We start from the raw sequence: 15,000 nt of genomic DNA, 5'->3' as shown, positions 1-15,000 counted from the left end.
AGAGGTTAATGGGGAGGAAACACCAGGGTGTACATATGGGTTTTGAGCCTTGATTCAAAGGCAGAAATGTAGGGGGAATCACATTTGTCAGGTGGCAGTTGGTTCCACAAGCACGGAGCAACTAGTGCAAAGTACATTTCTGAGAGTTGTGCCAGTGGCATGGCTGTATACGCTGGTCACCAAAAGAAAGTGATAGTCTACAGTAGCTCAGGAGAGAGTGACATCTCAATTCCACTTAACGACACCACTGATGAGAGTTCAGATGGCCAGAAAGATGATGATGGTGACTTTGTCATTGTGACACAATGACGCACAAATCACCCCACGTAGTCGCACAAATCACCCCACGTAGTGGGGTGATTTGTGCGACAAGACAACTTTTTTTCCGAAAGCTATATTTCTTAAACAGTTTATTCCAGATCCAAAGTTTTTATTGCCAGGGATGCACAACATCCTGAAATATATGTACATATTTGAGTTGGAGACATAACTGTCAAGGCCTCACTTTAAAATCACTTTGAGTAAAAAGTTGCACAAATCACCCCACCTTCCCCTATATATATTTTTTTTTAAATAAAAGGGGGGGCACTCGTGGTTAAAGCCCCCCTCCATAGAGTCTCAGTCCTCTTCACAGCAGACCCGGGTTAGAATCCAGCCCGGGTCGTTCTCTGCATGTCATTCCCCTCTCTGACACATTTCATCTCTGTCTCTACAAACTGTCTAATAAAGCTTTAAAATAATAATAATAAAATATATATTTTTTTTTAATAAATTCCTTTGCAGGTACGTGAAGACGACAGCGAACGCCACAGTGGACCACCTGTCTAAATACCTGGCGCTGCGTATCGCTCTGGAAGAGAGGCAGCCCAACGGAGACACAGAGGTCAATGATTATATTCCTTTCTCACACACACACACTCACTCAGGCACGCACTCAGACACTCACACACTCAGACACTCACTCACTCACTCACTCTAACACACAGAGAGACAGAGGTCAATGAGTGTATTCCTCTGAGATTTTATATTATTTTCTGTACACGTCACTCACACACACACACACTCACTCTCTTACACTCTCACACTCACTCACTCACTCACTCACTCACTCACTCACACACACACACACACACACACACACACACACACACACACACACACACACACACACACACACACACACACACACACACACACACACACACGGGGCTAAACTAATAACACTGGTTGTATGTGATGTGACTCTAGGAGGGAGCAGGAGCCGGACTGAAGAGCGTCAGTGAGAAGCAGTACACCATCTACATTCTGACCAGAGCAGGACAGTTCGCCGTGAGTCTCTCAACTCATTTTTTATTTTTTTAATTTTTAATTTTTTTTAAACCTTTATTTATACAGGTAAATCCCAAAAGCCCCTATCTCACTGGGCTGCGACTGTTTGCGACAAGTTGGAGACTGCATTCGTGAGGGAGTCTCTTTTTTTCTTTAACCTTTATTTATACAGGTAAATCCCATTGAGACCGAAGACTCTTTTTCAAGGGAGACCTGTTCCCATTCCCACGTTACCAATCGCACACACATTCATACACCGATAGCAGCAGGCTAACTATCGAACATTCACACGAGGCAAGGTGGGTGAAGTGTCTTGCCCAAGGACACAACAACCATGACACAGGTGGCAGGGCGGGGATCGAACCTCCAACCCTTTGATCATCGGCCGACCCGCTCTACCAACTGAGCCACAGTCGCCCCAATCACTTGGTTTTTTCACAATATATTTATTGCTGTTTTGTCTTTTTCATACAACACACACAAACAAACAAACACCTGTACCATCACAACAAGGACAGGGGCGCCCTTAGCTCAGTTGGTAGGGCGTCCCCCCCCATGGGCCTCGGCCAGCAGCGGACCCGGGTTTGATTCCAGCCCGCGGTCATTCTCTGCATGTCACTCCCCTCTCTGCCCCATTTCAACTCTGTCTCTACACTATCAATAAAGCATAAAAATGCCAAAGAAAAATATCTTAAAAAAAAAAAAAAACAAGGACATACAAAATAAAAAAACAAAGAAACAGAAATGTATCCCATGTTCTCACCCGTCATGATAGTCATGTATGAGGCTACTAAACTAATAACTTGATTTGAAAGAGAAGCTTATAAAATTAACATTACATTTTGAGGCAAAAATTTCCATTTGTGGCCCACATAGCTGTCAGATAAATAATTAATTACATTGTATAACTTTTACTAATAGCATGCCATTTTATTTGACAAAGTTAACATTTATCCTAGCAGCTCATTTAAAAATGGTCCACTTCTTTTAATGTTCCTATTTTGCCCCCTTCTGGAGAGAGATCTACATTCTTTCATCACACTGACTTCTCTAAAATAAATGTGAAAAAATTCCAGCTTTGTGGGACGTTAACTCTCTTTTGTTTGATTTTTTTTAATCAAAAACAGTGAATATCTGTTCTGTGTGTGCGCTGTAAAGAAAAAATCCAGCGTGCATGTGTGTGTGTGTGTGTGTGTTGTAACGTTCAGCTTTAATTTGAGAGTAGTAACATCCGAATCAGGTGAGCTATCTCTTAATGATCCCACTTTTTCATTCTCAGACTCTGAACGGCTCTCTCACTCTGGAGTTGGTGAACGAGAAATACTGGAAAGTCCGTAAACCTCTGGAGCTTTACTACGCGGCCACTATAGAACAACCACAGCCGGCAACACCTCCACAGAAGTCCCCCCCTCTTCCCCCCACTCTTCCCCCACAAAGAGAGGCCTAAAGCTGGGTATGAAACTGCTCCGGGTGGCATTGGATGGAGCAGCCAATATATAATTTTTTTTTTTTTAACCTTTATTTATACAGGTAAATCCCATTGAGACCGGAGACTCTTTTTCAAGGGAGACCTGTTCCCATTTACACGTTACCATTCACACACAGATAGCAGGCTGTATGTTGATGTAGTAACAACTGATTATGTAATAATAATTTTCAAATTTTTAATGGTAATTTATATAGTGCTTCTCCCTGGCTTTTACACCGATATCAGCAGCTACCACGCAGGGTGCAAGCTAACTATCGGGAGCAGTTAAAGCCGGGGTGGAGGATTTTGGGGAGAAAATGGCAGTTGGGATAGAGATTTGAATCCAAATACCTCAATCGCTCCACTTGTTCTCTTTGGTCCCTCCCCTATGGTCCCTCCCTGACACGCTCTACACACCAACAAAGTCGTGCCAAAGTGAATGGACAGTCCCAACAGCCAATAAGAACAGAGAATCGGAGCCTCGCTCTGATTGGTCAAAGTGTACAGCTCATGTTCACTTTGACCAATCAGAAATCACATACCCCAGCTGTAAGGGTTCAGTGTTATTAAGTCAAATTTATGAAATTGTGAATCCAAAAATGTCATACCTTTATAGTTCTGACAGGGATTTTAATTGTCTTAAAAAATATATAATGTCATTCCTAACGTTACCTTTCGTATTTAAACAGCTTTCCACAAATAGCATTTCTTATAATAGCTTCGACACACACACACACACACACGCACACGCACACACACACACACACACACAGAGGGATCCTTTCCTCTGTCACTCTCTCTTTTACACCATGGACATATAGTTTTACACACACACACACACACACACAGACACACACACACACACACAGGTGTTTGTTACTGTTAGTTTTTGCATTCTGCTTTAGGATTTCTTTCGGGAACTTATTTAATTTCAGAGAAAAAAAATCTTAGTTTTGGTTGTAAAGAAAAAAAAGATTCTCCTTTCCTCTCGATGTTGAATATATTTATTTAAAATGTTTGTTTGATTGAATTCCTAAAATGTCGACTGAATTTCTTTGCTGCCGAGTGACAGAATAGGCATTTATAGACGTTACCTTGGTTACAACTCAAACTTAAAGACCTACTTCACCGGTTTGAATATGAAGGTGTATTGAATTCTGAGATCCTATGTAGTATAAATGTGCGATTTTTTTTTTAAATCGGTTCATCCTAGCCTGAGAAAAGGCAGAAAGATTGTTTTTTTTTAACCCTATATTTCTCTTTCTGTGATGTCACGAGAAAGAGAAATATAGGGTTAAAAAAAACACTCTTTCTGCCTTTTATTTTTTTTGCACATTTATACTACATAGGATCTCAGAATTCAATACACCTTCATATTCAAACCGGTGAAGTAGGCCTTTAAGTGTTTTTTTTTTTTTATGAATGGCTGGGCTGTAGCATATCCCAGCATGCATTGCGGTAAGACAGGAAAACTTCATTTGGTTAAAGTAGGAACTACGAGGAACTTTTAAATATTTCTGAAACAGTTTAAATTTTTCCTCTGATGATCGTTAATTACATTTATGAATTAGTTTGCGTCTAGATATCTGCTCCGTAATGTGATTTTTCCTTTGAACAAGAAGTGATCCAATCATTCCCTGCGTTCCAAGTCGCATACTCTTTCTTTTTTCTATTCTACATACTACATCTGACCATGAAAATAATCTAGTTAGGATGCAGTATATGCTTCAATTGGGACATACTTTTACTTATTTATTTCATCATAACATGGCTCCGTGATCTTGCGTTTTGCTTTTATATCCATGTGACGTCACTTCTGGTGCGCACTGGATTGTGGGTCAGAATCGCCCAAATAGGATGCTGATTTCAACACTAGACATCCGGGTATTTCTAAGCATACTAAATCTGGCCACAAGAATCGGGACATCCTAAATCTTTTTCTGGCATACTTATATGTCCCAATACATGCACGTCAACTGTAGTATGCTGAAAATACATTAATGCCCCACTAACTCCAATAGCATTTTGGAGTATTCGTCTTTATTCTTGAAATTTCTCGACATAATGAAAAAAAAACTTTCTTATCTGATTTTTCTTCTCTCTCCTGTCTGTGGCCCTAAAACTCTTCTGTACTTTAGTATGTAGTGTAGTAAAAAGAAAGAGTATGTGACTTGGAACACAGGGGTAGTTTTAGACTCCTCTGGAACCAGCCATAAGCAACTTTTCCCCAGTTTTCTGTTAATGCACTTTACATTTCCAGCAGCCATATTACACTCGTCTTCTAAACCTTTACCTCAGTCTTTAATGGAACATTTGTGTATAGAAGAAATTATGCAACATTTACATTTTCCTTTTTTTCTGTTGTAATTAATTATGTCCACAATGCAGCAAAATAAAAACTTTAAAAAATTTGATGTTTGGTGTGAAACGTGATTAAAATGGTCTCATTCAAATACATCTATTGCAGTATGTCCGTCCTGGGAGAGGGATCCCTTCCTCCGTCAACTCTCCCTGAGATCTCTCAATTTTATAATCCCGATAAAGGTTTTTTTTTTACTGGGAGTTTTTTCTCAGCCGAGCTAAGGGTGTAAGGGCAGATAGAGGGTGTCATACTGTATGGAATGTAAAGCCCACTGAGGCAAATGTCTATTTGTGATATTGGGCTATATAAATAAAACTGATTTGGATACACTAATCGTGACAATCTACACGTGATGTCAATCTTTAATTACTTTGACCTCCAAAGTGCTTATTCGACCCCTCTACATGGCCTTACTTGGAAAACATGTTTCTGGCATTAAATATTTATCAAAAATAATGAGACGGGGGCGCTCCGGTGGCGTAGTGGATAGAGCGCGTACCATATTGGCTCCGGCCTTCGTTGCAGTGGTCGCGGGTTCAAATCCAACCTGTGGACCTTTACTGCAGGTCATCCCCCCTCTCTCTGTCTACCCATTTCAACTCTGTACTGTCCAATAAACCAAACTGTGGGCCCTGCTGCTGTAAACAACAACAACAGTGAAACAGTAACTTTTCAGGAAGCTTTCTAACTTCAAACAGTGTTCCAGGGATCTACATTTTCCTGTGAGGAAAGTTTGTTTACATTAATATGTTTTGTAAACTAACTGCAGGCTCTGTGGAAGTTAACAAACCCCCTTCCTCTGAAACTACACAGTGAACCTTTATGAATTTTCTTCTAAAAGGCAAAGTTCAGTAATGTTGAAGTGTGGTTGTATTCACTTGTTCTGCATAGTTAGTGTCTTACCTCATGGAGATCAGTCACACACACACACCACTTCTAAAACTACACAGTGCACCTTTAAAAAGGACCCCTAAAACTACACACTGCAGCTTTAAAGACCCCCCCCAACACACACACACACACACACACATCCCCTACAACTACACACTGCAGCTTTAAAGACCCCCCCAACACACACACACAAATCCCCTAAAACTACACAGTGCAGCTTTAAAGACCCCCACACACTGTACAGGTGAAAGATAAGAGCCAGAGAGACAGACAGGTTTTTTTTTTCCGCTGTGGTGTTTTATTGAAACAAAATGGTCGCTGGGGAGTTTACTTCTTCTTGGACACACCGACGGTGCGACCGCGACGGCCGGTTGTCTTGGTGTGCTGACCGCGCACACGCAGACTGGAAGAGAAACAGAGAAAAGAAGAGTTAAGACCTGCTTCACCGGTGGGAATATCAAGGTGTATTGAACTCTGAGATCCTATGTAGTATAAATGTGCAAAAATCTTAGAAATCGGTTCATCCTAGCCTGAGAAAAGGCAGAAAGAGTGTTTTATGGTCTCACTGTCTAACCCTACATGTTTAAAAAAAAGTTGGAGTCAGTGATTCTGGAGAACGCTTGTTGATCAAATAATTTAGTCAAAAATCATTGAATATCTCCTCATGATCCACTACCCGTCTGTACTGTGTGTGTGTGCGCTGAAAATAAGTCTGTCAATACGCAGCCTAGGCTCTGAACGGATATGTAAACAAAAGGGGTCCACTGTAGCTAGCAAAATGCCAGTTTACAGAGCCTAGGCTGTGTATTACCACTGGATTTGACACACACACAGGGGATCTTGAGGAGATATTCACTGATTTGACAACAAGCGTTCTCCAGAATCTCTGACTCCCTCGTTAAACCAGTCAAAATCTAACCATTCAGCTTTCACAGTTAGACCAGTCGTCTTTAGATTCAAGTTTTTCCAGGAGAGGCTTTTCTCTGCACTGAAATGTGACGTTATTCTCCAATGTCAGATGTCACTCAAACTATCCACTATAAGAAAGGTGGCAGTCCTAACTTCTAAACACACTATTGAACAGTTAAATCTCTGGTTAAGAGCATGAATGGTCGAGACAGAGACTGTGTGTGTTTGTATTTGGATGAGATGCATTATCGCGTGTCTGTGTTGGATTCCTATCCCCGGAAGTGTGTTGATATCACATAAAATCCCAATAAAATACATTTACGTGTGTGGTTGTAACGTGCCAAAGTGTGGAAAAGTTCAAGGGGTATGAATACTTTTGCAAACCACTATCGATAGATAGATAGATAGATAGATAGATACACACACAGCTAGATAGACAGACAGATAGATAGACAGACAGCTAGACAGACAGACAGATACACAGATATAGACAGACAGCTTTAATAACGTATATCTCTATTATAACTAGACTGTATTAGTTCTTACCCCCAGAAGTGCCTCAGTCCGCGGTGAGCACGGATCTTCTTCAGCCTCTCCAGATCTTCTCTCAACTTGTTGTCCAGACCGTTAGCAAGAACCTGAACACACACAATAGACCGTCATGTACACATTCCATCATTTACAATCCACACTGACGAATGAAAGCTAATACAACACTTTCTACATGTTTGTGTTGACTGCAGATTCTTATTTTCTTATTTATTTGCACACACTCAACAAATACATTAACACATGTAAAGATTAAAAGAGTATGTGCTGGAGAGGTCAGAAACCCCAATGGGCTTATCGAGTGACCTCACCAGGTTACATATAAAAAAAAAATATATATAAAAAAAAAATATATATATAAAAATAAAACAATGACCAAAACCAAGCAAACAAAACAAAAACCAAAAACATCAAGATCCACAAACAATCACAAACGAATAAACTGCATCTAAATAAAAAGAAAAGATTATTGGCTAAGTCCCTAATGATGAACATTGAGTCGAAGCAGCATATCTACTGCTGAAAAGTGAACAATCTCAAGTGTGTTAAGTAGTCAGTGTGCAAACTGAAACTGCAAACTTTGTAATATTGATGTACGCTATTCTTTTAAAAGCCAAAATAGTTTCTGTCCTAGATTGAAAAGTCATTCCATTCCAGTTCTCTGTACAAAACATCAAGATCCATTAGGCAAATAAAATAGCCTTGATGAATGACACGCATTGAAAGCTAGACTTTGGTTGCTTTCCGAATCGCATACTTTCTACTATATTTAGGATGTCCCGATTCTTGTGGCCAGATTTAGGATGGTTAGAAGTACCCGGATGTCCTACTTCATGCGGCCAAGATTGTTAGTGTTTAAAAGTGCATCCTATTTGGGCGATTCTGACCCACAATCCAGTGCGCACGTGAAGTGACGTCACATCGACGAAGCCTCCATATGAAAACAAACGGGGATGTGACGGATATAAAAGCAAGAGGCAAGATCAAGGCGCAATGTTATGATGAAATAAGAGAGAAAAGTATATCCCAATAGTATGCCTGCTGCATCCTAACTAGATTATTTTTATCGTCGGATGTAGTATGTAGAATAGAAAAAAGAAAGAGTATGCGATTCGGAACGCAACCAGATAATCCGAAATCCCTGCTCAGCATTGCTTTCGTCAGTTGTGACAATCAGGTAAACATGTGATTGGCTGATTAGTTATAGGTGTTAAGAATTTGAACTGCTGTACCTAATAAAGTGGCCGGTGAGTCTATATTGTGATAGTGATTTTTTATACATTTTAGTATTTTTAACCTAAACTTGCAGCAGAAACCGTACTTGGCTGTATTTGCCTTCCTTAACGTGCATATATATATATATAATAGTGTGTGTGTGAGTATATTTGTGTGTGAAAGTGAGTGTGTCTTATTTGAACCTAAACTTGCAACAGAACTCAAATCGTACCTGGCTGTATTTGCCGTCCTTAACGTGTGTGTATACGTGAGTGAGTGAGTGTGTGTGTGTGTTTGAAAGTATATTAGAGTCCTTCACGTGTGTGTGTGAGCGAGTATATTTGTGTGTGAAAGTGTGTGTGTTATTTGAACTAAACCTACCTGGCTGTATTTGCCGTCCTTCACGTCCTTCTGTCTGTTGAGGAACCAATCTGGGATTTTGTACTGACGGGGATTCTGCATGATGGTCACCACACGCTCAACCTGAGACACACACACACACACACACACACACACACACACACACACACACACACACACACACACACACACACACACACACACACACACACACACACACACACACACACACACACACACACACACACACACACACACACACACACACACACACACACACACACACACAGCTGTTACCTCAACTAAATCAAATCACTTTTATTTGTATAGCCCAAAATCACAAATAAACATTTGTCTCAGTGGGCTTTACATTTCATACAATATGATACAATATGACACCCTGCCCTTACACCCTTAGCTCGGCTGAGAAAAAACTCCCAGTAAAAACCCTTTACCGGGATAAAAAAAAATTTAAGAAATCTCAGGGAGAGTCGACAGAGTAAGGGATCCCTCTCCCAGGACGGACATGCTGCAATAGATGTCATAAGTAGAGAAAAATCACGAAGGAATTTGATCATTGACCAGGTGATTACATGGTAATACTAAAGTAAAGTGCGAATAGTGTGGATGCAACTACCTAGAAAAATATCTAGAAATGTGCAAATAGTAGAAAATGGAAGCAGCATTTTATCACAATCGATCATTTTCACAGACACACACACACACACACACACACACACACACACACACACACACACACACCTTAAGCCGCTGCAAAATCTACATGCCAACAACTCAACACACTGCTTTATTACAAATATAAAGTCTCAACTAAAACTGCAACATTAGCAGTTTGGCATGTGTTGTTTGAAAAGACGCAATGCATTGTGGGGCGGTTGAGTAGGAAAAGTAACCTCTAGATCCATACACAAAATCTTCCCGGAAGTAAGTACTCAATCTGGGCATTTCTCGCCTACACAACCACAACATACTCAAATTCCCGGCAAAATGATTATGAGTAGGACGTTAGTAGGGGTTTTCGAACACAGCTCCTGTCCCCCCTTTCCCATACATTTCTGCATAAGTGTCTGCTTTGGTTTTCGTCTACGAATGTTTGAAAAGCGCTGTAAAAGTTCAATGTATCATATCATCTCTCCTAACTGGGGACCTAAATAAAAACACTCAACCCACGCTTCACAAATTAACCTGGACTTAGTCTGTCCATTACAAACTTGAGTTAGTCCACAGACTGGCTGTATAAGCAAGAGGTAATGAATAAGTAACAGTATGTCCCAATTGTACACTAATAGCTTACTGCAGTTTAACTAGATACCGTTTATGATCAGCTGTAGTATGTAGAATAGCAAAAAAGAAAAGAGTATGAGATTTGGAACACGGGGATAATCGAGTGTGAACCTGGAAGTCTGTACACTAAAATTTTGTCAGCCATTGTTGTAGTTTTCGCTGTCTGTAGTTTTCGCTGTCTGTAGGCCGTTCGTCTTTTGCTTTGCGTCTATGAGTTTTTGAACAGCGATACACAAGTTAATTGTATGATGATTACACAAGTTTTTTATGTGCTCTGACTCTGAAGTGCTCTCAGTTTAGAGCCTACATCACACCTTTAAAATAATAATGGATTAGATTTATAAAGCGCTTTTCAAGGCACTCAAAGCGCTTTGGAGGATTCCAGGTTCCATTCATTCACACAGTCAACTGCTCAATGGTGATCGAACTATAAGAAAAAGATTATGAAGAGCAATAAATCATCATCATCATCATCCTCTCACCTCCTCGTCGGTGAGCTCTCCGGCCCTCTTGCTGAGGTCAATGTCGGCTTTCCTCAGGACGACATGAGCGTAACGTCTGCCAACTCCCTGAGACACAGAGAGAGAGCGAGACGGAGAGAGAGACGGAGAGAGAGAGAGAGAGAGAGAGAGAGAGAGAGAGAGAGAGAGAGAGAGAGAGAGAGAGAGACAGAGAGAGAGGCAGACAGACAGAGAGAGAGAGACAGACAGAGATAAGGAGAGAGAGAGAGAGACACAGGGACGTTAGTGACACGGTTTTACACTATAACACATCAGGGACAGGTTATCCCAAGGCAAGTTTATTTCTATAGTCTTGATTCTATACAATTCAGACACGAGGCCATTCAAAGTGCTTTACGGGGGCACAACATACAAGACATTAGAAAACACATTTTAAGAGATCACCAAAACATAGAACAAAATACAGGCAGACAAATTGCCAAAGAGAATAAATTGAAACATAAATATATAAAATGACAGGTTTAAAGATAGATTAACTCTTTGTACAGTCAGTGTATGTCTGTCAGACTGCCGTTACCTTGATAATAGGATAATATTAATTAATCTCCACAGTAAAAATAAAGGTTAAAAGAAAGTATACAGTATGTCTGTCAGACTGCCGTTACCTTGATGGCAGTGATGGCGAAGGCGATTTTCCTCCGTCCATCGATATTCGTGTTGAGAACACGAAGAATGTGCTGGAACTTCTCAGGGATGACGAGAGACTGGAACACACAACACAAACATTTTAATATAGGTATTTATTTCTCTTTTTTTGTCAGCACTTCCCACCATAAGATATAAGTTGGTGCAAGGTGGTTGTTATGGAGAGGCTGAAATTAATTGGAGCTGAAAGTGTGTGTTGGACTGCTGTTGATGATTTTGTCCATCTCTTACTGCTATTTAATAAATAATTTATTATTGTGAGAACTGTGAATTAAATTGCCCATCTTGGAATTAATAAAGTGTTCTGATTCTTTAAACTTAAAATTACTTTGCATTAATCCCGCTTCACTACTAAAGATTTGATAACACGTATGGACATATCACCCAGCCATATACACTGACTGAACACACCAGATTATGAACTGAACAATCTTATATAATGCATGAACAAGAAACACATTATGACAGTCAGTTGTAAGCCAGAGTGCTTCCACATTAACAATTTCTAATAACATTTGAATTGTGGACATATTGTGGGTTATTATAGTAGTTAAATACGTATGCATCTCGCAGCACTTGGGTTGCAGACTATAAAATTATTTCGCGATCAAGACTTTTGGCTCCAAAAAGCTGTTTCTGTTCCAAAAATTAGCTGCAAAACTAACAACAACACTGAACCATAAACAGGGCATGTCAGCTCTTTACTTTGTCCGATTAAGAAGCATTTAAATCGGTGAAACATCTACTTTTGTGACCCCAACGTGACAACCATGGACGAGGCTAGTTAGTTAGCTTTAAGAGCTAACCGCCTTCTATTATGAGTGTTTCTTTAACGTTGTTAACCACAAACGCCATTTTAAAAAGGGCCGCTGACTAGCTGCATTTCTACTACGAATAAGGAATTAATTCAATGTTAAATGTAACCATGGACTGAATATGTAGTTAACTCAATAGCTGGCGCCATATCGCGTCTGTCAGTCCGTACGCGACAGCACAGTGCACTTTAACGACCATTTCTGCAATGTATACGCAAACAATTCAACACTTCGCCGGTAGATAAAGTTAATAGGGTTTCATCGAAGGTCTAAGATTTGTTAAAAGAGTGATATTCAAGCAGATGATCGAGGATTTTAGAACAACTCTTGGTTCATAAAAATCGCACTCACCATCTTGGAAGTGGGTTCCGAGCGAAGAGGAAGCCGGAAAAGGTCTCGCGAGAGTTTGTGCCTGTGCGCGAACGGAAGTCAGCGCGTCAGTTTTAAACTGTCCGATCAAAAATGGTTAACGGAACGGTTAACGGTTAGATTACATTTTAAAAACAACCGTAAATGTTGCTAATATGTCAAGATGGTCACACTAAATAAACATTAACTGATATTTCTTCACCACACATACTACAAAATCGTTCTCAAAGGGCGCTTTTTGTCTTTGTTTACAGGGACAACTAGGGCGGAACATTACATTTGTAGTTCCTTTTGGCGATTTGTAGTCTTTAATACGTTAGCGTAAAGTCGCAGCAATGGCGGACGTAGCTGTATCTGCTTCTTTAGGAGCTGGTGCCGATGTCAACACAGCTGGAAACCCAACAGAAACCGCCATGGCGTATTTACAAGACGAGGTGACATTTAAATGTTTAATTAGGTCTATATTTGAACCAGTTTTTAGTGAAATAAGTTTAAACGGATAACATTAAACGGTTGATTCTGGTTCATGTATCCTGTTGGCATTGACAACAAGACTTTATCAATGACGTGTAATGTTATATTACCGTGACTCAGGTTTATTTTGCTTGATAAACAGCTGGATTACTTAATACATTGTGTGAAAATTAACAATATCTAGCCAAAATTAGTAGTTATTTGCGTGAATTAATGCCTCTTGAAGCTAACGTAGGCTAGCTGTCAATCATTTCCTGGATGTTTCCCGTGGCAACAACGTGTAACGTCACGAGTGTCAGAAAGATTTTGATGGAGAGAAAAGTGTGTCAGTATTTAGTTTGACATTTTTATCTGTCATTGATTTCTACGTCATCGCTACAAACGGACCAGGAATAGCTCGTGAAGATACAGACACACACACACACACACACACACACGCACACACACACACACACAGAGACAGACAGACACACAGACAGACAGACACACAGAGACAGACAGACAGACAGACAGACAGACAGACAGACAGACAGACAGACAGACAGACAGACAGATACACAGACAGACAGACAGGCAGACAAACAGACAGACAGACAGACAGGCAGACACACAGACACACAGACACACAGACACACACACACACTCACTCACTCACAGACAGACACACACACACACAGAGACAGATAGACACACAGACAGACACTCAGATACACACACAGACAGACAGACAGACAGACAGAGACAGACAGACAGACAGACACACAGAGACAGACAGACAGACAGACAGACACACTCACTCACTCACTCACACACACACACACAGACACACACAGACAGACAGACACACTCACACACACACACACACACACACACACATACACAGACAGACACACAGAGACAGACAGACAGACAGACAGACAGACAGACACACTCACTCACTCACTCACACACAAACACACACACACACACACACACACACACACACACACACACACAGACAGACAGACACACAGAGACAGACAGACACTCAGATACACACACAGACAGACAGACACACACACACACACACACACACACACACACACACACACACACACACACACACGCCATAATATCTCACCTGTAGTTATAAGTTGGGGATACATTATCCTTGGGAGCGCTTGTTTGGTAGAGGACAGTCCACCTAAACGCTCGGCTCAGTTTTAATCAGCAGGCTTTTTGTTGATGAAAATGGCGCCCAAACGTCGTCAGTATATGTTCAGGAAATTCAGATTGGAATTAGTTTTTGTCTCAAATCAATTCAAATCGGTTGTTGTGTGACTGTGAGTGCGAAATAACGTGTGTGTGTGTGTGTGTGTGTGTGTGTGTGTGTGTGTGTGTGTGTGTGTGTGTGTGTGTGGTGTGTGGTGTGTGTGTGTGTGTGTGTGTGTGTGTGTGTGTGTGTGTGTGTATGTGCGTATGCGTGTGTGTGTGTGTGTGGTGTGGGTGGTGTGTGTGTGCGCGTGTGTGTCTGTCCCATAGAAGACTGATGGAGAAATGGCTAACCTCAACCTAGGAGAACTGGACCTTACCACTGACGAGTATATCTTGGATGAAGTGGACAGTAAGTTAGTTTAGTTACTTTTATTAGTCAAAGGGAAACATTTACATCTGTAATTTTTTGGATGCATGCTATCTGTGCATTCTCCGTGGTTGCCCCGAAACTTTGGAACAGCTTTACCACACCATATTCGCTCATCTGAGTCTCTGGAAACCTTCAAGTCCCACTCTTAAAACTCACCTTTTTTC

The 15,000-nt window shown here is 40.7% G+C and overlaps 2 protein-coding genes across 3 annotated transcripts in view; one reads left to right on the top strand and one right to left on the bottom strand.

Moving 5' to 3' along the window:
• Positions 1–3,965, top strand: part of LOC307264381 (E3 ubiquitin-protein ligase RING2-A-like) — a 10,832-nt gene extending 6,867 nt beyond the window's left edge. Inside the window, exons 7-9 of the mRNA XM_080045791.1 lie at positions 784–883; positions 1,249–1,329; positions 2,609–3,965. Of these exons, the coding sequence (XP_079901917.1) occupies positions 784–883; positions 1,249–1,329; positions 2,609–2,776 (349 nt within the window). The 3' untranslated portion in view covers positions 2,777–3,965. The remainder of the gene's footprint in view (positions 1–783; positions 884–1,248; positions 1,330–2,608) is intronic.
• Positions 3,966–6,325: 2,360 nt separating this feature from the next.
• On the bottom strand, positions 6,326–12,766 carry rps18 (ribosomal protein S18). 2 transcript variants are annotated; one of them, XM_080045528.1, is made up of 6 exons: positions 12,721–12,766; positions 11,515–11,613; positions 10,871–10,957; positions 9,105–9,206; positions 7,506–7,597; positions 6,326–6,453 (listed from the first exon to the last, which is right to left on the bottom strand). In XM_080045528.1, exons 1-6 carry the CDS (start codon positions 12,721–12,723, stop codon positions 6,378–6,380), a joined length of 459 nt encoding a protein of 152 aa, XP_079901654.1. In that variant the 5' UTR covers positions 12,724–12,766; the 3' UTR covers positions 6,326–6,377. The 2 variants fall into 2 exon arrangements, with proteins under 2 accessions (XP_079901654.1, XP_079901655.1); XM_080045529.1 differs by lacking the exon at positions 12,721–12,766 and adding an exon at positions 11,837–11,840 and having other exon boundaries at positions 11,515–11,614.
• Between the last annotated feature and the right edge of the window lie 2,234 nt (positions 12,767–15,000).

The sequence above is a fragment of the Ammodytes marinus genome, assembly GCF_949987685.1.
Source record: "Ammodytes marinus genome assembly, chromosome: 17".
Taxonomy (NCBI): domain Eukaryota; kingdom Metazoa; phylum Chordata; class Actinopteri; order Uranoscopiformes; family Ammodytidae; genus Ammodytes; species Ammodytes marinus.
This window is presented reverse-complemented; position numbering and strand designations above follow the sequence as displayed.

What these genes read in the sequence shown, in the direction of transcription:
- rps18 (XM_080045528.1), bottom strand. An exon ending in TCGCCATCACTGCCATCAAG is followed by an intron (nt 10,958 to 11,514) that starts GTAACGGCAGTC and finishes TCTGTGTCTCAG; the next exon opens with GGAGTTGGCAGACGTTACGC. An exon ending in GAGAGCTCACCGACGAGGAG is followed by an intron (nt 9,207 to 10,870) that starts GTGAGAGGATGA and finishes TGTGTGTCTCAG; the next exon opens with GTTGAGCGTGTGGTGACCAT.